Source organism: Balaenoptera ricei, chromosome 6 (assembly GCF_028023285.1).
Source record: "Balaenoptera ricei isolate mBalRic1 chromosome 6, mBalRic1.hap2, whole genome shotgun sequence".
Taxonomy (NCBI): Eukaryota; Metazoa; Chordata; class Mammalia; order Artiodactyla; family Balaenopteridae; genus Balaenoptera; species Balaenoptera ricei.
In genome coordinates this window covers 115,403,794-115,426,292 of record NC_082644.1, presented here as the reverse complement: position 1 = coordinate 115,426,292, position 22,499 = coordinate 115,403,794, and the positions used below count along the sequence as shown (strand labels likewise).

At 53.5% G+C, this 22,499-nt stretch overlaps 2 protein-coding genes across 3 annotated transcripts; one reads left to right on the top strand and one right to left on the bottom strand.

The window, feature by feature from the left end:
- Window positions 1-1,740: 1,740 nt before the first annotated feature.
- Window positions 1,741-5,443, bottom strand: LCN2 (lipocalin 2). Of its 2 annotated transcripts, XM_059926586.1 has the most exons (7): window positions 5,306-5,443; window positions 4,630-4,766; window positions 3,302-3,381; window positions 2,986-3,105; window positions 2,646-2,747; window positions 1,869-1,898; window positions 1,741-1,763 (listed from the first exon to the last, which is right to left on the bottom strand). In XM_059926586.1, the coding sequence occupies exons 1-6, from the start codon at window positions 5,441-5,443 to the stop codon at window positions 1,876-1,878; spliced, it is 600 nt and encodes a 199-aa protein (XP_059782569.1). In that variant the 3' UTR covers window positions 1,741-1,763; window positions 1,869-1,875. The 2 variants fall into 2 exon arrangements, with proteins under 2 accessions (XP_059782569.1, XP_059782568.1); XM_059926585.1 differs by lacking the exons at window positions 1,741-1,763; window positions 1,869-1,898 and having other exon boundaries at window positions 2,587-2,747.
- Window positions 5,444-15,008: 9,565 nt separating this feature from the next.
- On the top strand, window positions 15,009-15,317 carry LOC132367982 (10 kDa heat shock protein, mitochondrial-like). The gene is given in 1 exon segment (XM_059926584.1): window positions 15,009-15,317. A coding segment is annotated over 1 exon segment (309 nt).
- The last annotated feature ends 7,182 nt before the right edge of the window (window positions 15,318-22,499 follow it).

Genomic DNA, 22,499 nt, shown 5'->3' with positions numbered 1-22,499 from the left:
CCACTGTGGGGACCAGGCAGGGGAGTCACGTAGCTTGTCCTGTTGAAAGCCAGACTCCACGGAGAACTGGGCAGGGTCTGCAGGACGCTGCACAGCCCCCAGCAGGACCCCACCATAGCATTCAAGGAGTGGCCTTTCTCCTGGGCCTGAGCGTGTGCCCGGGGCCTGGGGCTAGTGGTGTGGGCAGAGGGAGGCAGGTGGGAGGAGAGGAGAGGAGAGCCCGGCCAAAGCCTCATCCCCCAAGTGGCTGAGTGAGGGTGGGAGGATGGAGAGCTGGGTGGCACAGGTGGTGAGGCCCCTGCCTGCCTGGCCCCTTCTCTACTCCCAGGAGCCAAAGCGAACCTGGACTCTGCCCACCCCACTCCTGTGGTCAAGGTCCACATAGCAGCCCACCGGACAAAACAGCCACTACCCCAGCCAGCCCTGATGGGGGGAGGGGGTGTGCTTTGGCGCTACCCTGCCTCTGGCGTCCCTGTTCACCTCTCACTCCTCATCTCACGAGCCCTGCCATCACTCCCTCTGCAAGCCCAGTGTGGAAGGCTGAATAACAGTCCCCAAAGAGATCTGGGTCCTAGTCCTTGGAACCAGTGAATGGTACCTTATTTGGGATAGGGGCCTTTGCAGACATGATTACGTTGAGACTTTGAGATAGAGAGATTATCCAGGATTATCACAGCTCCAGTATCTCCCCTTCCCCCAGCCAAGGGTGAACGGGTAGGTGTGCAAGTTTGTGGGTGGAGAAGCCTGGGTTTCTTCAGAACCCCACCCTCTCTGACCTCTGACCTTGCAATGGAAGAAGAGGCCAGGGAGGGGGTTCCTGTGTGTGGTGCAGACAGGGAGGGGCTCCAGCTGCGGCCTGTGGGTGAACAAGGGCTTGTTGGGCCCAGCCAAGCGGTGGGTACAGGTCTGGAGCCCTCGAGTCTCCTGGAATCTGAACTCCTGGTAGCGTATTCCCCTCCCTGCCACCCCCGGCTCTGGCCCTGGTGGTCTGGAGGTCATCGTAGAGGCGAGGCGTGGGTGAGGACGAGATGCTGAATGGGGTCAGCGTGGACGCTGCCACCCACCAGTGGGAGCAAGAGAGTGAGCCCCGGGCTGACAGGGGGCTGGGCGGGGCGGTTGACATAGGGGCAGGGGACCACCCCTGGCGACCCTCAAGCTGGGCATGCCTCTGCCCCACCCACTGTGCACCCCTCCTGCCCTGGCTGCTGTCTTCCAGCATCCACAGGAGTCCTGGTGAGTTGGGGGTGACAGCACCTCAGCCCTCGCAGCCCCCGTCCAGCTCCCCGGCCCTGGCTGGGCCTCTGCTGTGGCGCCTACTGCAGGTGATGGAGTGTGGGAATGAGGTGTGGCCCCATCAGTGTTCCTGTTGGACCAGGCATCCCTCGAAGGCAGGGACAGGCCGGGGGTGGGGTGGGGGTGGGTGGACAGCTAGGAAGTGCCCAGCCAAAGCTGGCCATGGGTTCTGTGGCCGCCATCGCTTGCTGAGGACCACAGCGGGGTCCAGGAGTGATGCTAATGTGAGCCCACCCTTTGCCTGTCCTCCTCCCAGGCGGCCCAGGGGTCAAGGAGCACAGATTGGGGACCGGGGCATGTGTTTATTTAGCAGGCAAGGTGGGGCTCCGGAGAGCAGCTGGTGGGCAGTGCCATGAGAAGGGTCTCTGGACTCTCTCCTGTCCCTGGTGTCTGGGCTGGTGGGGACAGCTGGGCACCAAGCCGGGCAAAGGCTGACAGGAGGGCGATGGCAGCAGAGAGACAGGAGGCACCTGAGAGGGAGACGGGGAAGTAGAGACAACAGCAGTCCTGGGCGGGGGGGACAAAGGCAGGCCTGCACCCTGACTCCCATCAGCCCCCTCCCCAGCCATACTCACTGCACCCTCACTGGTCATCGATGCACTGGTCTGTGGGGGAGAGAGTCTGTCAGAATGGGCAGGTGTGTGTGTGTGTATGACCCCTGCCCACTGGGACCCCTGCACTGCCCCTGGGCACCCCAGGCCCCAGCCTGGCCCAGCAAAGGCATATCTGGGGGTTCCCTTCAGGACTGGGGGGCTGGGGCAGGGGCTTGGGAGAAGGGCCTGAGGACGAGCAGACCTGGGGGACTCCCGTTCTCCAGAGGAGGCAGGTGAGGCCCAGCCACACATCTGCTCGGGCACCCAGGCCTCCTGCCTGTTTACCTGCTGACCCTGGCAGCCCTTCAGCTTTGGGGAGCCAGTGGCTCCCTGAGTGGCCTAGCTGGAGCGCCCTGCCCAGTCCAGGCCACCTGAAGACAAGGGCACTTTTCAAGTCAGTGGTGAGCAGGCCTCAAGGCGAGGGGGAAAGTGGCCCCGGACAAGGGGTGTGAGGAGGAAGTGGTCTAGGATGGTAGGGCCTGGGGTGTAGGGGAAGTGGCCTGGGGCAGGGAAACTGGGGAAATTTGGACCCGGGCCTGAAATTCTCATCTGTCAGGGAGGAACACTTGGGGCCCAGATCCCTGGGTGCCCCGCGGACCCTTGGGTGGGGCAGGGTCTTCCTGAACCCAAAGTGGTTCCCAGGGGCTCCAGTGACTGGAGTAGAGGACCGAGCCCCTCCTCCCCCCCTTTCCCTGGGGGGGCAGCATCAGGCCTGGATAGTCCCCACATCCCCCTTTCCTCTCCCCAGCTGGCCATTACCGATTGGGACAGGGAAGAGGATGTACTCATCGGTGAGGCCCAGGGATTTGGCGAAGTGGATGAAGTTCTCCTTTAGTTGAGGGGTCAGCTCCTTGGTCCTCCCTGTGGCCAGATGGCCAGTGAGTGGCCGGCAAGTACTCCATAAATATCGTTGAATGCGTGAACAAGGCCTCTGATCCCTTCCTCATGGAGGGTCTGCAGAAGGACCTCCCTCCCTGGCCGCCCACAGGGACTGGGAACTGACACTGGAGAGGATCTGTGGGGGCTGGGGGGGGCCTCTCCCGTCTCCCCCGACAGTGTGACCAGGCGCCGGGTCCCCGAGGTGGTGGGGAAGACCCACCGTAAAGGGTGGTCTTGAAGTACTCCTGGTTCTTGTAAACCTTCTTGAAGTACACTATGGCAAACTGGTTGTAGTCGGTAGTCGCCACTCGCACGGTATAGCTCTGCACCCCGGGGAAGCCTGTGGGGAGGACGGCGAGGGGTCAGCCTGCCCAGGCTGGGAGGAGGGAGCCGTTCCTTTCTCCCTGGCCCATCTGCAGGGGCTTCTCCCACAGAACAGCATCTGTGTGGAGGGGCAGGGAGGTCTGCAGCCCTTCCTGGAGGACCCTGCCCCCCCCAGAAGCCCAACCCCAGGGCCCACCTCATTCAGGACTCACCCTTAATATTGCCCAGGGTGAACTGGCCGGGCCGGGAACTTGGGACAAAAGTTCTGATCCAGTGGTCACAGCGCTCATCCCTGTGGGAGGGAGAGATGGGTGAGTGAGACCGGAGGGGACACAGGCTTGGACTCCTTGGGCTGGATGAGGTGGGGCCCAGGGCTGTAGCTGGAGGGGGTGGGATTCTGATGCCCCTGGCCTGGCCCAGCCCAAGACAGTCCAACCCCACCACAGCAGGCGGTCCCTACCCCACCCAGCTGAGATGGGCCTGGGTCTTCCCCTCTGAGCCTACCCCTGTCTGTCCCTGCCTGGTCTGCCCTGGGACATCTGACCCTGCTCAGACCCTCCCTCCAGCACCCACTGTCCTTTCCTCTTCAGGGCTGTCTCCCCTCGATGGCCTTCCCTACACACTGTCCCCCTACCCCCAACCCCAACCCCAGGCATTTAGCCCCTGCTCCTATCTACCCTCTGCTGCTTCCCTGTCTGTAGCCTCTCCTGGGGGATTCACCCTCCAAGCTTCCAGTCTGCTCCCTGCCAAGGACTCCTCTAGCTCCTGGGCCAACCCTGACCTGAGTCCCACCCTGTCTCCTGGTATTCCAGAGCTGATCTCCCCAAACCCATCCTTCTTCTGCTTCTTGCTCCACAGATGCTCCAGCCTCAATCCCCCTGGGTGCCAGAGCCAGAAACTCACAGGGGCTGGGCGATCCTTGGCACTCTACCATTTCTCTCTCCACCACCCCCAGAGGGACCCTGTTCAGACCCACTCCTCACCAGATCGCTTCTGTGCTGGTGCCTGAGGCCCCTGGCAGTGTGAGGGCTGCCCCCCTGCCAAGCCACTCATCAGCTGCTGCTCAGGGCAGCTGTACGATGGCTGCTTCCTGAAGGAGTGTTTCTCTCTGACTCAAGAGTCACCAGCCCCTGCCGTGGACGCCTCATGACTCCTTCTGAGGCAGGGTGGCTCGTTCAAGGCCCAGTTCCAGAGGCTACCTCCCTGTAAGCCCTTGATGAAACCCTGGGTGGGGGGGGGGGGTTCCAGGCTGGATTCAGGGACCCTCCTCCCCATCCAGGACACCCCTGCTCTCTCTGTCTTGTTTTCTGATGACTGTGTCCATCCCCAGCACTCTCTGTGTGTCTGCTCTGAAGTGACCAATAAATGCTGATGTAATGAAGGAAGAAATGAACAAGTATCTGAATCCAGTGCTGAGCAGAGGGATAGTGGCTGTCTGTCACCTTCGGTCAGCCCTTGACTGTGACATCAGTCTGCTGCTAGACCCTCAAGCAGCCCCTCAGGTCCCCCCCACTTTCCCCAAGGAGGTGGCAGCTCTCACCTGAGCAGGGTGGAGGTGACATTGTAGCTGCGATCTTCTTTCAGCTCGTAGGTGGTGGCGTACATCTTAAACTGGCCTTGTTCTTCCTTCTTAAGTGCATTCCCTGCCAAGCCTACGATGTACCACTTCCCCTGGAACTACAGGGGGCTGTAATAGGCAGAGCCCACAAACGACCCTAGGGCCCCCCCCCGCCCCCACTGCTCTGTCCCTGCAGGCCCTGAACCAGGAGCCCCTGTAACTAAGCAGCAGAGCCTGGGACTGGGCATTCAGTTCCTGCACTGATGAAGCCAGTGGGAGCTGGAGGCAGCCAGGCCAGGAGGGAGCCCTGAGGATGGCAGGGAGGGGGTGACCCTGGGCAGGGTGGCCAGCTGGCCTCCCTGTGCCTCAGTTTCCTCCTCATGCAGAGGGACTGAAGATGTTCCCACCACGCATGGACTACAGCAATCATGGGAGAGAGACTGGACCTGGGAAGGTCTGCCCAGGTGATCCTCTTGCCAGCAAGGTCGGGGTCGGTGTGGGACAATGGAGCGTGGCTTCCATCGGGGGACCCAGGGCAGGCTAAGCTGAAGCCTGGGCGTCCTGCCTTTACGTGTTTGCTAGGACCCTTCACCTCTCTTCCCCTCTGCTCGCACTCTTCCCTGGGCACCCCCTGCAGCTCTCCCTCCAGGGCCCTTACCTGGTCAGCCTGGAAGTTGGGCTGCAGCGGGACCCTGAACAGAGGTGGGGCCGGGATCAGGTTGGGGGTGGAATCCTGGGCTTGGGTGTGCAAGGCCCCCAGCAGGCTGAGGCCCAGCCACAGGAGACCTAGGGGCATGGTTTCAGGGCTGAGGAGGCTGGTGCTCCCTACAGCAGCTGAAGGAGGAGGTGAGTGCGGAGGCCGCCTAGGCAACCCTATTTATGGTCCACCTGACTCATGGCCCATCCCGGGGCGGAGTGATTCATATTTTGCCAAATCCAGGAAGGGTGAGGCAATTGCCAGCACTCCTGCTGAAACACCTGGCAAGGTTTCTGCTCCTTTCCCCGCTGGTCAGGACTGTGCAAGACTGGGGCAGAATGCCCCTGGCAGAAGACCAGGGGCAGAAGGTGGGGAGGGGACATTGCCCAGAGCTCTGCACGTCTGGCAGGCACAAGGGCTCCCTCCACTCTCTCTGTGCCCCTTCCCTTCATTCTGGTTGGCTCTGTATATGGTCGGTGGTCCCCGATCAGGACAAGCTGTCATCTCTGACTTTCAGGAGCCCCTGCTCAGCCCCAGCCCAGGGTGGGTATGTGTGGTGAGACCCCCTTCCCACATCTGAGGAACACAGACAATTGCTCACCCCGGCAGCCTATGTGCTGTGGCCTGGTTCTCAGAAGGGACAGGGAAGGGTGGGGCAGCTGAGAGTGAACATTTCTGACCAGGAAGAACGGAGTGTGGTGTGTGCCCTGAGCTCTCGGAGTCCAGATCCTGGCCCTCCCAGGGGCCGCACACCAGGCCAGAGGCTGAAGGAAGAGCAACTTCCTTGAGCCGGCCCCTCCCCTGTTCCATGCCTCGGACCTTAGCCAACCCCTAAAGGACTTGGTCCCTGCTGTGGGCCCAGGGGATGAGACCCCAAGCTGGGCACTAGAGCCCCACGCGTGGACACTTGGCAAAGCAGAGAGCAGGTGTTGCGGTCCCAGCGCCATGCTGGTGGGGGGCAGCGCGGGGCATGCATCTGTGCCGGGTGAGGGGCGCTGGGGGCTGGAGCCTGAAGGTGGGCTATCCACCCAGCTGCTCTGGACACCAAGTGCTTCGGGGCACAGGGAATGCAGGGACTTGGCCTTGTCTTTGAGAGGTCCTTGAGGCCATCTGCTGTCTCTGGCCACAGCCTTGGAGCCCAGTGCCCTGGGCCTGGGACCCCAGAAGTGTCCCTGCCATGGCTGATCCCAGCTTTGTACTTGGAGGGATGCAGTTTCCTCACTGGGAGCCTGGCCGTCCTTGGGAGGCAATGGTGGGTCCCAGGACCTGGGCAGTGTCTCCCAGATAGCTTACCACGAGGGCCAAGGCTGTCTGGATGCCTGATCTGCAGCTGAACGGAGGATCCGCTGGCCTCGCATGAGACTGACAGGGACCTCACTGGCTCTGCCTGCCTGCTGCTTGGGAATCAGCTTCCCCAGCCTAGGCTCTGGGGTGCCGAGCCCTGAGGGAAGGGGCTTTGGAGGGGTCCTGAGCTGGTGGGTAGGACACATCTTACTGAGGCAGAGAGGCCCCCACAGGACCTCTGCCCTCTCAGGCCCTGCCCTGCCGGCCTGTCCGGGTGATGAAAGCACAGGAAGTAGAGATGAGCAAAGCCTCTTCGGGGATGTTGCCACCAAAGGCTGTGCCCTCTGCAGGCGCCCGTGGCCACCCCCACCCCACCCCTTTCATCCCTGCTCGCAGCCCCAGGGCCTCTACCCCTGCTATTCTCTTTGACCTTAAAAGGTACCCTCGAGTCTGTGGTGACTCCTAGACGTCGGGGAAACTCATGGATGGAGGCTCAAAGAATTTTAAGTAAGAGAGGGACAGTACCCTGGATCACCAAGGAGCCACTGCAGGGAATATTCTAGATTCTAAAAGTCAGGGTTGGGACTTCCCTGGTGGCACAGTGGTTAAGAATCCACCTACCAAGGCAGGGGACACGGGTTCGAGCCCTGGTCCGGGAAGATCCCACATGCCGCGGAGCAACTAAGCCCGTGCGCCACAACTACTGAGCCTGCACTCTAGAGCCCGCGAGCCACAACTGCTGAGCCCACGTACCACAACTACTGAAGCCGATGCGTCTAGATCCCGTGCTCCGCAACAAGAGAAGCCACCGCAATGAGAAACCCGCGCACGGCAACAAAGAGTAGCCCCTGCTTGCTGCAACTAGAGAAAGCCTGTGCACAGCAATGAAGACCCAATGCAGCCAAAAAAAAAAAAAAAAAAAAAAGTCAGAGTTACTCTGAAAAACAAAAAGGAATGGGTCCTAAGAAAAACACTAACTGAATGAGATAGAAGGAGGAGTGGCCTGTTCTCTTCCGTGTTTTAAGATTTCCCATTGATGTTGATGAGCAATAAATATGAAGACCTGTTCACATTTTTGCTCACATTGAGCGATCTCAAAAAAAATAAAAAGTCAGGGTGAGGGAATTCCCTGGCGGTCCAGTGGTTAAGACTTGGCACTTTCACTGCTGTGGGCCCAAGTTCGATTCCTGGTCCGGGAAGTAAGATCCCGCAAGCCGCTCAGTGTGGCCAAAAATAATATAAAATAAAATAAAATAATAAAATAAAAATAAAATAAAATAAATTAAATAGTAAGATAAAATAAAAATAAAATAAAATAAAGTCAGGGTGGCCAGTGCTCCCCTGGTATGAATTGGGGAGGGGCGTTTGGGCCGGGTCTGCAGCATGTGAAAACCAGGGCCAGGTGCAGGAGGGGAGACGGCCCAGATGCCCAGCTCAGGGGCCCCTGTTGGAGCCCTGATGCCTCCGGGTGCTTGCAAATCTCTGTCCACCCCACACACACACTCCGTCAGTCTCCCCGTCTGTAAAGAGCGCTGCGGGCAGATCCTGCGAGGCCATGCAGCTGGTGCACACACGGGGGGGGTCTCTACAGGAAGTCACCTCTGAGTTTCTGATCACACCCACGCAGGGCCCATTCTCTCTGTGCTGGCTCCAGGCCTGTCTCAGACCCACCGGCCTTGTCTATCTCTCTGTCCTTATCTCCGTGTGGTCTTGGCCTCAGCTGACACACCTGGTGACAGCCATCTCATCACCCCTTCCTCACCTGGCTGCCTTCTGACTTCTCTCCTGGCCCAGCCCTGGAGATTGGCCTGGTCCAGGAGCCGAGAGAGGAGTGAAAGGGATGAGGCCTGTACAGGGATTTGAGTCTCAGCAGTGTGCCGTGTCCCCGCCATACCTCGTGGGGGTCCAAGGATGGTCCTGGCCTTGGCTGGAGCAGAGGTCAGGCCAATCCCAGCCAACAAGAGGTGGGTTTGGGGCTGTGTGGAGCTGGGCGGCAGGGGATCAGCCGAGGGTGCTTGCTGCTGTCTGCCTTAGGAAGGGAAGGGTCCTGCAGGGTGGGCTGGGGATAAAGGTGAAAAGCTCTGCCCACCCTCTTCAGAGTCCAGCTGGGCTTCAGGGAAGGGTCAGCTCAACACGCACACCCACCTCGCGCAAGCTGCAGAACTAGGTACTAGGAGGGTTGGGTGAGGACCGTGGTGTAGACCTCCTGTTTAGACTTGGGCCGACTCCAAGGACAGGACCCTGGAGGCCTCCTCGTTCCTTGCCCAGCCCCCTCCCACTGGGCCTGGGCCCCCGGCCAAGGAAGGCACTCGCAGGTTCACACTGCCCAGAGCTGGGAGCGGTTCCTGGACTCCAGGGCTTCAGAAAGTTCGGCACTGCACTCGTGGCACCATGTGGGGCATCCCAGGTACTTGTTTGACTCCCCTTGGCCCCTCTCTTTGTTTCCACTGTGGCCTCTGGGCTGGTCTTAACAGGCCACCCCTGCCGGCTTTCCCCACTGTCTCTCTAGGAGCTGCAGACGTCCTGAGTGAGGCCACAACAAGCCACAGGCTGCAACAAGCCACACAGGAGTCTTGGGGCCAGGCCCCTCTTCGGAGAAGCCAGGGCTGGACCTTCCAAGTCCTGCTCTGGGTCTCTTCAGCAATGGCAGGAACTTAAAAACCATCCACACGTGGCTCTCTGTGGCAAGAAGCCAGGAGAACTGTGGCTGCTCTGAATCTGTTCTGGCAGGTGCTCTCCCCCTCCACAGGCCCCAGAGGAGAAGCTCCCCAGGGACTGCAATGGCCTGACCTCCCATGGAAGGACCCACGCCTCTTTCCTGGTCTAATCCAATCAGGAAGGCAGTCAAATGCTCTCTGACAGTTCTTGCGTCTCAGGAATCCACTCTAACCCTCTGGACTTGTTTCTGGAAGCTTGGGAGCAGTGTTCAGCCCAGCCCGGGATGTTTGGGGCAAAAGCACCCCTCTCTCCCCTGCTTGAAGGGCTGAGCAGGAGGTCCCCGGGGCAGGGGCGACTAGGCTCCTGGGAGCAGCCTACAGGCAAGATGCCCCCAGGAGGCCAGTTGCGGCGACAGCAACTCTTGGAGTCCACAGATAGGCCCTCCTTGGCCACTGCGGGTCCAAACACCCAGAAGAAGGAAGCACTGTTCAGTGTGAGGTGCCTGCTCCTCCAGAGATTTGGTTTGAGTCTCAAGTTTCCAGAAGCAGCTTTCCAACCCCCATTGCTCAGCTGTCAGCCAGGAGTCACTCGAGGATCTCCTGGTTCCTGCCCTTTCCACCTACCAGAAAGCCTACCTGTGGCAAAGCTTAGAAAGGCAGCCGCGGACTTCCCTGGTGGCACAGTAGTTAAGAATCCTCCTGCCAATGCAGGGGACATGGGTTCGAGCCCTGGTCCGGGAAGATCCCACGTGCCACGGAGCAACTAAGCCCCTGCGCCACAGCTACTGAGCCCGCATGTCACAACTGCTGCAGCACACGTGCCTAGAGCCCATGCTCCACAACAAGAGAAGCCACCACAGTGAGAAGCCTGCGCAACACAATGAAGAGTAGCCCCCACTCGCTGCAACTAGAGAAAGCCCGCGCACAGCAACGTGACCCAACACGGCCAAAAATAAATAAATAAATAAGTTAATAAATAAATAATAAAAACAAAACAAAACAAAATTTTCTGTTGTTTATAAGCCATGTAGTTTATGGTATTCTGTTACAACAGCCCAAGGGGACTGATTCAGCCACCTGCCCACACTGCTGGGTCTCCCAGCCGTGGGCCACCTCTTCCCCACATCAGAGGTCTCCTGCCTAGACACACCCTGGGCCTTCTCTCCAGGGCATGCTTTCCTAACAGTGAATTTCATAGTTTTAGTATCTTCTTCAGTCTAGACAGGCTGAGAATTTCCCAAATCATCATATTTCTGTAACAAATGACCATTGAGAGTTCCCTGGTGGCCTAGAGGTTAGGATTCTGGGCTTTCACTGCTGCAGCCTGGGTTCAATCCCTGGTCGGGGAACTGAGATCCCACAAGCCACGCAGCACAGCCAAAAAACAAACAAACAAACAAACGACCATTTGTTGGCTTAAAATAACACATTCCAAAGGCCAGAAGTCCAAAATCAGAAATTCACTGTGCCGAGATCAAGGTGTGGGCAGGCCGCATGCCCTCTGGAGCCTCCAAGGGACCATTCCTTGCCTCTTCCAGCTTCTGGTGGCCCTGCCACTCCAGTCTCTGCTTATCTTCACAACACCTTCTCCTTTGTGCATAATCTCCCTCTGCCTCATCTTTTTATTTATTTACTTATTTGGCTGCGTTGGGTCTTGGTTGCTGCGCCCAGGCTTTCTCTAGTTGTGGTGAGCGGGGGCTACTCTTCACTGCGGTGTGCAGGCTTCTCGTTGCAGTGACTTCTCTTGTTGCGGAGCATGGACTCTAGGCACGTGGGCTTCAGTAGTTGTGGCACGCAGGCTCAGTAGTTGTGGTGCATGGGCTTAGTGCTCCTCGGCATGTGGGATCTTCCCGGACCAGGGCTCGAACCTGTGTCCCCCTGCACTGGCAGGCGGATTCTTAACCACTGCGCCACCAGGGTAGTCCTTTGTTTTTTTTTTTTTAATTTAAAAAACACTTTATTGCTAAAATATATACATATATAGATAGATAGATAGATAGATACTAACCATCATCTGACTCTTCAGGAGGTCACAAACTTTTTGCTGGTGGAGGGTTTGAAATATTTTTGAAAATTACCAAAACATGACAGAGACATGAAGTAAGCAAATGCTATTGGAAAATGCCTGCAGACTTGCTTGATGCAGAGTTGCCAAAAGCCTTCAATTTGTAAAAAAAAAAAAAAAAAGCACTATGCCTGTTATTACTTTTTAAGTGAGGCCTTCCCTCCTGCAGCCTATTTAAATTGCAGCCACACCTGCTCCCCACACAGCAAGCACTCTATCCCCTTTTCTTCGCAGCCGTTTTACTTGTTTACCGTCTGTCTTTGCGCAGAAGAAGGTAAACTCCAAGAGGGTGGGGATTTTTGTCTATATGGTTTTTAGCCGCTCTATCCACAGCCCTGTAACAGTGCCTGGCATAGTGCTGGCACTCAAAAATGGCTGTTGAATGAGTAGAGATATATACACCTGGGACCCTCTGGATGCTGCAGCCCTCAACATGGTGCTGCCTCCCAGTCATATTCTGTATTTTAAAAGCCTTGAACCTGCAATGGATGTTGCAGCCACTCTCTATAGGAGGACTTCTGGGAGACTCTAGTCCTGTGCTACCTGGGCTATGACATCCTATAACATAATGATCCTTTACTTACATTAAAAATAAACAGTTATGGGAATTCCTTGGCGGTCCAGTGGTTAAGACACCACGCTTCCACTGCAGGGGGCACAGGTTCGATCCCCAGTTGGGGATCTAAGATCCTGCAGGCCACGCAGCACAGCCAAAAAAAAAAAAGGAAAAGAAAAAAAACAGTTACAAAAGAATTGGCGATGGTAGCATCCCTGAGTGCCTATTATACGTCAGATTCTGTGTTACACACAGCACAGTGCTAGTAAGAAGCTCATACAGAATTATAACTAGAAATAATGATTACAGTTCACATACAACTATAATAATCAAATCTATTCAGGGCAAAATCATGGAAGATCCACTTGAATGCTTCATTTTCTTGCGTGGAAAATGAGCAGCTCATGAGGTCAGTTGTGATTCATTTCTACTGTTAAACGCCTAAATCACCCTTCTAGAGGTGGAGCTGGTCAGATTTGCTCTTTAGTTCAAAGTCACTCCCAGCCACAAAGTCCTTTGCTAAAAGGAATGGCAGCTGCCTACGCTCGCCAGAATAGACACCTGGTAGACAGTTACCCCTTCGATTTCTAAATTGATGTTGTACAGCGTCCTCTGCAAGCAGAGGTCCCCCAGGTGGATGTGCTTGCCCTCTTCCTCCTCCGGATGTTCGCCACCATCCAGGAGGAGGTGGCCCTTCTGCTCTGATGCTCAGGGCACTGCAGCTGCCTCCCCTTCTCTTTCTTGCCCCTGGCAGTCCTCTTGTCTTTTTTCATTTTGGGGGTCAACTTGGGTGAGCTCTGGATACTGGAGTGGGAGGAGTCCCAGGCCAAGATGGCATTTTTCATCTCTATTATGATGTGAGGGGCTGGCTGGTTCATTTGTTCTTTATTTCTTTCCTTCTTCCTTCTTTCTTCTTTCTCTTTCTTTCTTTCTTTCTTTCTTTCTTTCTTTCTTTCTTTCTTTCTTTCTTTCTCCCTCTCTCTCTCTCCTTCCTCCCTCCCTCCCTCCCTTCCTTCCTCCCTTCCTTCCTTCCTTCTTCCCTCCCTTGCTTCCTCCCTCCCTCCTTCCCTCTTTTCTTTTTTCCTTCCTTTCTCTCTTTTTTTTTTTTTTTTTGGCCAGTCTCGAGGCTTGCAGTTTCTTAGTTCCCTGACCAGGGATTGAACCTGGGCCCACGGCAGTGAACGCGCCGAGTCCTAACCACTGGACCGCCTGGGAATTCCCTGGTTTTTTCTTTATCATGTGAACCTCTTCCATTAGAAACAAAGTCTGATAGGAGTTGTGAGAGAGGCGCAAAGATGAGACACTGGATCAAGATCAGGGAGACAAGCCTAGGGCGTCCACTCATGGAGCAAAATACATTAGGCTGTACAGTGAAAGGAAGCTGAAGGGCAAAAGGTAGCTCATTGGCATAGCCCAGCCTCAGAGATCACAGGAGTGTGGGGACACCCTCGGGAGGGACAGGGGCCTCCTCAACTGGCCCAACACTCTACACTACCAGTTACATGCTAAACCTACTCTTTCCTTTTCCACCAGTCTAATGTAGACCAAAGGCTATACTGACCACAATAAACCTCAGCCCATGAGTTTGAACCCACTTCTGACACCTCCCTTAACCCAGTGATCTTTCTCTACAGGGCGCTCTCCCAGCTGGATTCCCAATATGATTTTAAAAAATTAAAAACAAATTTTGGCTGCACCACTAGGCATGTAGGATCTTAGTTCCCCGACCAGGGATGGAACCCACGCCCCCTGCATTGGAAGCGTGGAATCTTAACCACTGGACCACCAGGGAAGTCCACCCCCCTATATTTTTTTTAAACATTAGAAAATCTTTAGAGAAAAGATAACTTTTAGCGGTAGGACTCTGCTTAGTTACTGAGAACCCCTAACTATTTTAAAGTCTGCAGGTGCTATTAAATGTAACATATAATCCCCTTGCCCAAGAGCAAGCCCTGACTCCTAAATCCTAAACTTCTAAGCTTGCTCTTTTTGTCCCTAAATTGCCACATTTCCTATCCATTCCTAATCCCCCATCTTCTTAGAAGTATCATGTTTGTAAATCTCCTAGATAATCTTCATTCCTGGTCAACCTTTAAAAAAAAGTTTAGTGTTTTTTTTTTTTAATTAATGGAAGTTCTGTTTTGTTTTTTTTTAAAGATTTATTTTATTGATTGATTGATTGATTGATTGATTGCTATGTTGGGTCTTCGTTTCTGTGCGAGGGCTTTCTCTAGTTGCGGCAAGCGGGGCCACTCTTCATCGCGGTGCGGGGGCCTGTCACTATCGTGGCCTCTCTTGTTGCGGAGCACAGGCTCCAGACGCGCAGGCTCAGTAGTTGTGGCTCAAGGGCCCAGTCGCTCCGCGGCATGTGGGATCTTCCCAGACCAGGGCTCGAACCCGTGTCCCCTGCATTAGCAGGCAGATTCTCAACCACTGCGCCACCAGGGAAGCCCCGTTTAGTTTTTTTTAAAGTTTAGTTTTCTGAAAAGAAAATTGATTTCACTTGTTCAGAGCCTTCCTGAAAGACTGGGCTAAGAAAACATCCCAAATATTCTGTCCACTTTCACAGAGTGAAACCATACACTGACAGATTTCCCATCATTTCTCTCTCCTAAAGAGTTACTAAAGGATCTTTTAGGCCTCCTGGACTATTAAAAGTACGCTAGTGCCTCTAGTTTGCACAGCTGCCCCCCACTGTCCCTTCCCACAGGCTCCCTGCAGCCCCGCCCTCCTCCCAGGAGGATTTCGGCTTCAGGTCACTCTGCCAGGACATGCTGAGCCACACAAGGGCCTCACGACACTTGAATTTATATCTACTTGGATTTGCACCTGACAGGACAACAGAATCTTAGCAGTACATAAACTATAAACCTCAGCTTTACCACAGGTCACTGACCATCAGAACACTACTCTTGGGAATTCCCTGGTGGTCCAGTGCTTAGGATTCCAAGCTTCCACTGCAGGGGGCACGGGTTCGATTCCTGATCGGGGAACTAAGATCCCGCAAGCCATGAGGCGCGGCCAAAACAAATAAAATAAATAAAACAATAAATAAAACAGTCTAGAAACCAAAACAGAGTACGAAGGGCGGCAACCCGAGTCATGGCAGGACAGGCATTTAGAAAGTTTCTTCCCCTCTTTGACTGAGTATTAGTTGAAAGAAGTGCAGCCGAAACTGTAACCAAAGGAGGCGTTATGCTTCCAGAAAAATCACAAGGAAAAGTATTGCAAGCAACGGTAGTAGCTGTTGGATCAGGCTCTAAAGGAAAGGGTGGAGAGATTCAACCAGTTAGTGTGAAAGTTGGAGATAAAGTTCTTCTCCCAGAATATGGAGGCACCAAACTAGTTCTAGACGACAAGGATTATTTCCTATTTAGAGATGGTGACATTCTTGGAAAATACATCGACTAAAATAAGTGACTATTGAAATGGCATCACGTGAAGCTGCCCATTCCCCCAGTGGCATCACGTGAAGCTGCCACTGAAGTTCTGAAATCTTTCATCATGTAAATAATTTCCGTGTTTCTTTTATAATAAAGTCATGATATCCAAACTAATGATTAAAATAAACCAAAACCCCACTACTCTCATTCACTGAAAGAATCAAATCAGAATGTATCTGTTGAGTGGAAGACGGGACTGCTCATATGGTTGCCAGATAAAATACCAGTTGCACCGGACGCTTAATTAAATTTTGATTCTGGATAAACAATGAATAATCTTTTAGTATAAGTATGTCCCATGCAGTTATTAACTGGGTGTCCTGTGTTTTTATTTGCTAAACCTGGCAACACTGTACTGGTGACCATCTTATCCAAAATATTATAAAGTGGCTTCTCACAGCCTTTCTACAAATAATTATTCTCCTAGAAGTGGAGACAGGGGGAGGAGGAGGAGGAGACTGCCAAGAGGAATTAGCTAGAATGCGACACGCTCTCATGGCCTCTGCCTCATCTTCTGAGCACACTCATGATGATATTTAGGGCCCACGTGGATAATCTGAGGTGCTCTCATGTCACATCCCAATTTATTTATTTGATTAAAAAAATTTTTATTGCGATATTCACTTTATTGAGGTGGTCTGGAAAAATCCCAATTTATTTAAAAGGCAAAGAAGGAAGGAAAGATGGAAAGAAAGAAAAGGCTGATCATCAGGCTGAGAACATCTGTCTTCTACTATTCAAATATCGGTGAGTTGTAAAAATAATTTTATCCTTTTAGAAATTTGGAAACAGAATGCACTCTACTGTATTATGAATCAGGAATTAGGATATTGTCAGTCTTCAGGAAAGGAAAAAATCTGGGCCATACCAAGGAAAGAATAGCTTGTTTTGTTTGTTTTTGAAGAGAGTAACACATTTAATTTATACACCTTAAAAGTCAGGCATTAGGACATTAACTACTATATAAATTTTTTTAAAGTATTAATAAAGAAAACAATCTTTAACTGAATCACATCTGCAAAGACTTTTTTTGCCAAATACAGTTACATTTACATTTGCAGATGCCAGGAATTTGGACATGAATATCTTTGGGGGGGGGCATTTTCCCTCCTATCGTAGTCCCCTTGACCCATATAGACCTCTTTTCTCCACACCCCAGACCCCACCTGTCCTGCGCCATCCACACCCCAGACCTGCTCACAAAGAGACTTGGGTTCATCTCAGGAGGGGCGCCAGGCCCCGGCAGGCTGGTCTGTGTAGGCAGCTGCAGCCAGGCTGCTCAGAGGCCCTAGGTTCCCCGGCTGAGGAGCACCAGGGCTCAGCTCTGTCCAGGCAGGGTTCCTGGGTGCCCCGGCAGGTGCCACGGTCCTGTGGCTGGAGCGTGGAAGCCTTGCCCTTCTCCCACTGTCTGCTCTTCATCCTGCCTTCCAATGTTCCCCTTCCTGCATGGCTGAGGGTTCTCCCAGGCTCCCAGTGCACACCAAGTGTTTCCTCCGAGTGTGTGCTGTATTAGGTGGGAGAGGCCCGTCCAGAGGGCCTTGCCGGTATTCCAGGGCCACAGGGTCCCTCCCTTCCGTGATCAGAGCCCTCCCCTTTTTACCTCCTAATTATCCCCACTAGGAGCAGGGAGCTGCTTCCTCCAGCTCCTGCCCAGTGAGGCTATTTTGGAGAATCGCTGGGGAAGGTGGAGGGCTGACTTCTGGTCTTGGAGCTTGTGGATGGGAGTCAGACTACTGCCAAGAGAAGTCAAAAGGCGAGGGATGGGCAGGATCGGCCCCTGCTGGCGAGGAGAGAAGGGGAGGCTATCGGGAAGATAGGGCTGTTGCTCTGAAGGGTAGGCACGGAGGGGTGCCCAGTCTTCCTGTGGCCTGAGTGGACCTTGGGGAGTACACCTTGGGGAGGACTCATGTGAAAAGCAATCCTGGTGAACAGCAGTCTAGAAACTCTGAAGGGCCCTCCCTCCACCAGACAACCAGATCTAGCGTGAAATAGACTCTTAACGCCCTGCTGGGCTCACAATAAACAAGGGACATGCATGGCTTTAAGGGTGTGTTTTAGAATAACTAGAAAACCTGCAAAGTCATGAGCAAGGTGTCCAAAATAAAAATTTATAAAAGAAACCACAGAATAAATTCAAAGAAAACAGAAGGAAGGAGAAAATGAAGTTAAGAGAAGAAATTAATAAATTAGAAAGACACAATAGGAATATCAAAGCCAAAAGTTGACTCTTGGAAAAGACTTATAATTTAGATAGAAATTTAGAAAAATTTCTCAAAACAGAAAGATATAAGGCACAGATAAACAGAAGTAAAAGAAGGATATAACTATAGATTCTATAGACATTAAAAGAATAGGTAAATGTTACCGGTAATGAAATGGGAAATTTCCCAGTAAATTGTAATTTACCCAAATGGATTCAATCTGAGCTGCCCTATAGCCACCACAGAAATCGAATCAATCATTAACAAATCTTCCCACAAATACAAGCAATATAAACTAAGCATGTTCAAAGTACACAATTTGACAAGTTTTTAAAAGTAAACTTTTAATTTTAAAATAACTTTAGAGTTACAGAAAAATTGTGAAAAGAGTTCCCATATACCCTGTACCCAGTTTCCCGTATTATTAACATCTTATATTAGTTTGATACATTTGTTACAATTAACAAACCATCAATGATATTTTATTAACCAAAGTCCATGCTTTATTCAGACTTCCTTGGTTTGTACATAATGCCCTTTTTCCTGTTCCAAGATCCCACATTACATTTAGTTGTCATGTCTTTTTTTTTTTTTTAACATCTTTATTGGAGTATAATTGCTTTACAATGGTGTGTTAGTTTCTGCTTCACAACAAAGTGAATCAGCTATGCATATACATACATTGTCATGTCTCTTTAGGTTTCTTTCGGCTTTGACAGTTTCTCAGATTTTCCTTGGTTTTGATGACCTTGACAGTCTGGAGAAGCACTGCTCGGGTATTGTGCAGAATGTCCCTCTCGGGATTTGTTGGGTGTTTTCCTCGTGGTTAGACTGGGATTATGGGTGTTGGGGGAGAAAGAGTGCAGAGGTCAAGTGCCATTTTTGCATCACATCCTATCAAGGGTACATACTATCAATATGACCGATCAATGTTGATGTTGACCTTGGTCACCTGGCTGGGGGGTGACTGTCAGGTTTCTCCATTGCAGTTACCCTTCTTCCCCCTTCCCACACTGTCCTCTTGGGAAGAAAGTCACTCTGCACAGCCCACACCTAAGGAGGGGGGAATTTTGCTCCACCTCCTTGAGGGCAGGGTGTCTACACAAATTATTTGGAATTCTTCTCTACAAGAGATTTGTATCTTCTCTCCCCTTTACTTATTAATTCAATCATTTATTTATATCAGAATGGGCTCATGGATATTTATTGTATACTTTGGGTTATAATCCAATACTACTTTATTTTGTTGATCAAATTGTTCCAACTTTGGCCATTGGAGCTCCGAAGTCCTTTGTTTTATATATATAAATTTATTTATTTTTTATTTATTTTTATTTTATTTTTGGCTACATTGGGTCTTCATTGCTGTGCACAGGCTTTCTCTAGTTGCAGTGAGTGGGGGGCTACTCTTCTTTGCAGTGCACGGGCTTCTCATCGCAGTGGCTTCTCCTGTTGCAGAGCACGGGCTCTAGGTGCATGGGCTTCAGTAGTTGTGGCTCGCAGGCTTCAGTAGTTGTGGCTCACGGGCTTCAGTAGTTGTGGCTCGCGGGCTCTAGAGCACAGGCTCAGTAGTTGTGGTGCACGGGCTTAGTTGCTCAGTGGCATGTGGGATCTTCCCGGACCAGGGCTCGAACCTGTGCATCGGCAGGCGGATTCTTAACCACTATGCCACTAGGGAAGCCCTCTGAAGTCCTTTTGACATATCGCTTTCATTGTAGTTTTCGAGCAATTTGTTATGACGTATATAAATACCCATGGAACCACCACCACAATCAAGACAGTGAACATATTCATCACCCCCCCAAAAATCCCTCATGCCCCTTCCCGCCTGCTCCTCTTCATCACACACCCCCTACCCCACCCCCAGGCAACTCCCAGTCTGCTTTCTCATCATAAAGTAATTTGCATTTTCTAGTTGTATATAAGTGGAACCAAATAGTACATATGCTTTATTGCCTGGCCTCTTTCATTCAGCACAATTATTTTGAGATTCATCTCTTCAGTAGGTTTTGGGTGAGATGAAGGGGTAGTGGGACATTTGGGTAGAACCCACTGCGGTGTTAGAGAGGGGTGAGTGCTGGGGTCGGGAGGAGTGGCAGAGCAGGGGCTGGGCAGTCGTGGAGGGTGAAGAGGTTGGCAGGACTCTTGGGTTCTCTCTTGACGATGGAGGCAGGAGCAGAAAAGGAGAAAATGGTTAGGTGGGAAAGATAGCCAGTTGGGTGGTTATGCCAGGATGAGGGTGGGGTGCCTGGGGGACATCCCGGCTGACCCAGAGGCAGTTGTAAACCCAGGATAGGGCTGACCTGAAACCGTAGGCTGGGCATTCACAACACAGATGGTAACAGAAACCAGGGGAGGGAAGAGGTGGCCGAGGCCACGTGTATGGGGCCTAGCGGGTCCAAGATTGAACCCTGAAGAACCCAATTCTTAAGAGGCAGGGCTGGGGCTTCCCTGGTAGCGCAGTGGTTAAGAATCTGCCTGCCAGTGCAGGGGACACGGGTTCGAGCCCTGGTCCAGGAAGATCCCACATGCCATGGAGCAACTAAGCCCGTGTGCCACACTACTGAGCCTGTGGTCTAGAGCCCGCAAGCCACAACTACTGAAGCCCACGAGCCACAACTACTGAAGCCTGTGCACCTAGAGCCCATGCTCCTCAACAAGAGAAGCCACTGCAATGAGTAGCCTGCACACCACAAGGAAGAGTAGCCCCTGCTCGCCACAACTAGAGAAAGCCCACGTGCAGCAAAAATAAATAAATAAATACATTTATTAAAAAAAAAAAAAAAGAGGCAGGGCCGCAGAAGAGAGGGTGAAGGAAAACAAGGAGGGTGGGGTCACGGACTCACAGAGGGACATGTGTCCAGCAGACTGGCCAGTAGGGTCAGATACCAATGGGAGGTCACAGAAGCTACAGCCTGGAATGGGGCTCCTGGGCTGGCAGGATCTGGGCTACGCCTGGACAGAGTCTCTGTCCTCTCTTCTGTGTGAGAACCCTGGGTCTTGGCCACCTGTCCCCAGATGTCCCACAGCAACAGGGAACAGCACAGCTATCCCTAGGGTTTGCTCAGACTTGGGCCTAGGGATCCATCCAGCTCAGCCACAGACAGAAGGTCGCTGGCTGGAATGAGTTAAAGAAGAGGCCGTATAGGGACCCAGGGCAGTGAGCACTGGCTGGCAGACCAAGACACGTGGGCCTGCCCTTACGGCCTGCCCAATCTTGGCCAGGAAGACAAAGTGAGAATTTGCCAAGTATTTTGGTGGAGGATTGGGTTATTGGGTTTCCTTCCTGTATTTGGCAAAGATGGAGCAAGCTGCCAGGTGGGCAAAAAATAGGGGTCTCTAAAACAATGGCCTCACTAGCCTCCAGTCTCTCTCCATTCATTTTCCCACTTAATCCTGACAGATCTCATTGCAGGAGACACTAACCATTATTCTTATTTTACAGATGGGGAAACTGAGGCTCCAGAAGGGGAGAAGGGAGCTGATGGTTCTCTCTCCTTCCCCCCCTACCCCCACCCCCTGCAGTGCTGTGTAGGCAACAGGCTGCTTTGTAAGCAAGTCACATTCGCCAGGGCTCCAGGCCACACCAGCAAAGGTGCCTGGGGTTGCTGACTCAGCAGGGCGGCACGCCCACCCAGATAGCCCCTCCTGCCAAGCCAAGACGGTCCTCTCCCGGCCCCGGCCCCTTAGGAGTCTCCATCTCCACAGGGGCTGAAAGAAGTGTCTAGAGCAAATCCCAATCCCAAAGGGCGAGTGACCCGGAAGCGGCCTCAGTTTCCCCATCTGTAAAACGGGGCCTGTCGCCCACAGTTCTCGAAGGCTGCGGTTTCCAGGGACCCGCTCGCAGGTGCTCGTCCCAAACCCCCGGAGGGCGCTTGCTGCTCCGGAACCACCCTGGGGCGGGGGAATGGGGGGGCTCTGCGGTTCCTTCCCGGTCCCTATCCCGGCCCCGATTCCCCTTCCCAGGAGGTCACCTCCGAGAAAGCAAAAGTCGCCTCAGCAGCCCCCGTGGGTCACGTGCTTCCCCGAAGCCCTCGTCCTCGCCTTCCGTGCCCGCCTCCACCGGCATGCCCAGGTCCCCGTTGGGGCCCGACAATTGTGGGCTCGGGTGCCGCAAGGGCAGCGCGAAGATGGGACACAGCGATTGTAACACAGAAAGCCGGCGCGGGGCGGAAGGTGGAGGCGGTGGATGGAACTCGGGACCAGCTGGGCTGAATACCACAACTGAACGCGCCCGGGCCCCGCCCGGGCCCCGCCCCGACCCGCTGTCAGACACCGCCCCACGTCCCGCCCCACTCAGAGCCTGGTCCCTGTCTCGCGCCTCATCCCGGGAGCGGAGCTTTGTGCCCCACTGGCCCTCAGACTCCGCCTCGCCCCGCCCACAATCTGTCCAGCCTTCAGATCCCCGCCCACTCTTCGAGCTCCACCCTTCTCCCGGCCGCCGGGAGAGGCCATCCCGGGGCTGCCCGCCGAGAAGCCTAGGTAGTTGAGCCTCGGGCCCTCAGTTTGGGCAAAGGAGCCCAACAGAGGGGCGGGAGAGCTTGGAATCCCCACGCCGCCCCATCCTGCCGCTGGGGACCTGCGGGTCGGCGACTCGGCGCCTTCGGGTGGGCGAAATAAATCTGAGACACGTGGTTTCTAAGGCCCCCTGTGTGTGTGGAAAATTTTATGGTTCGGGCCACAGAAGAAACGGTGCAGCGGTGCGGGAGGGCAGAAAAAGCCCGATTCGAGGACACCCACCTACTGTGGGTCGGGCTGGGCGGTTTCTGCGCCTCTCATGGACCCGATGCCGTGACGCTTTCCCTGATAGTCTGAAGGGTTCACTCTCTTTCGATTGGGTGCGTATTACGGATTACGCTGACGGCCACATGGCGAGCTACGTGGCCGAGTTCCTGCGTTCGTCTCCGGGTCACCACCGAGACCAGTTACATCCACACTTTAGAAGCCGG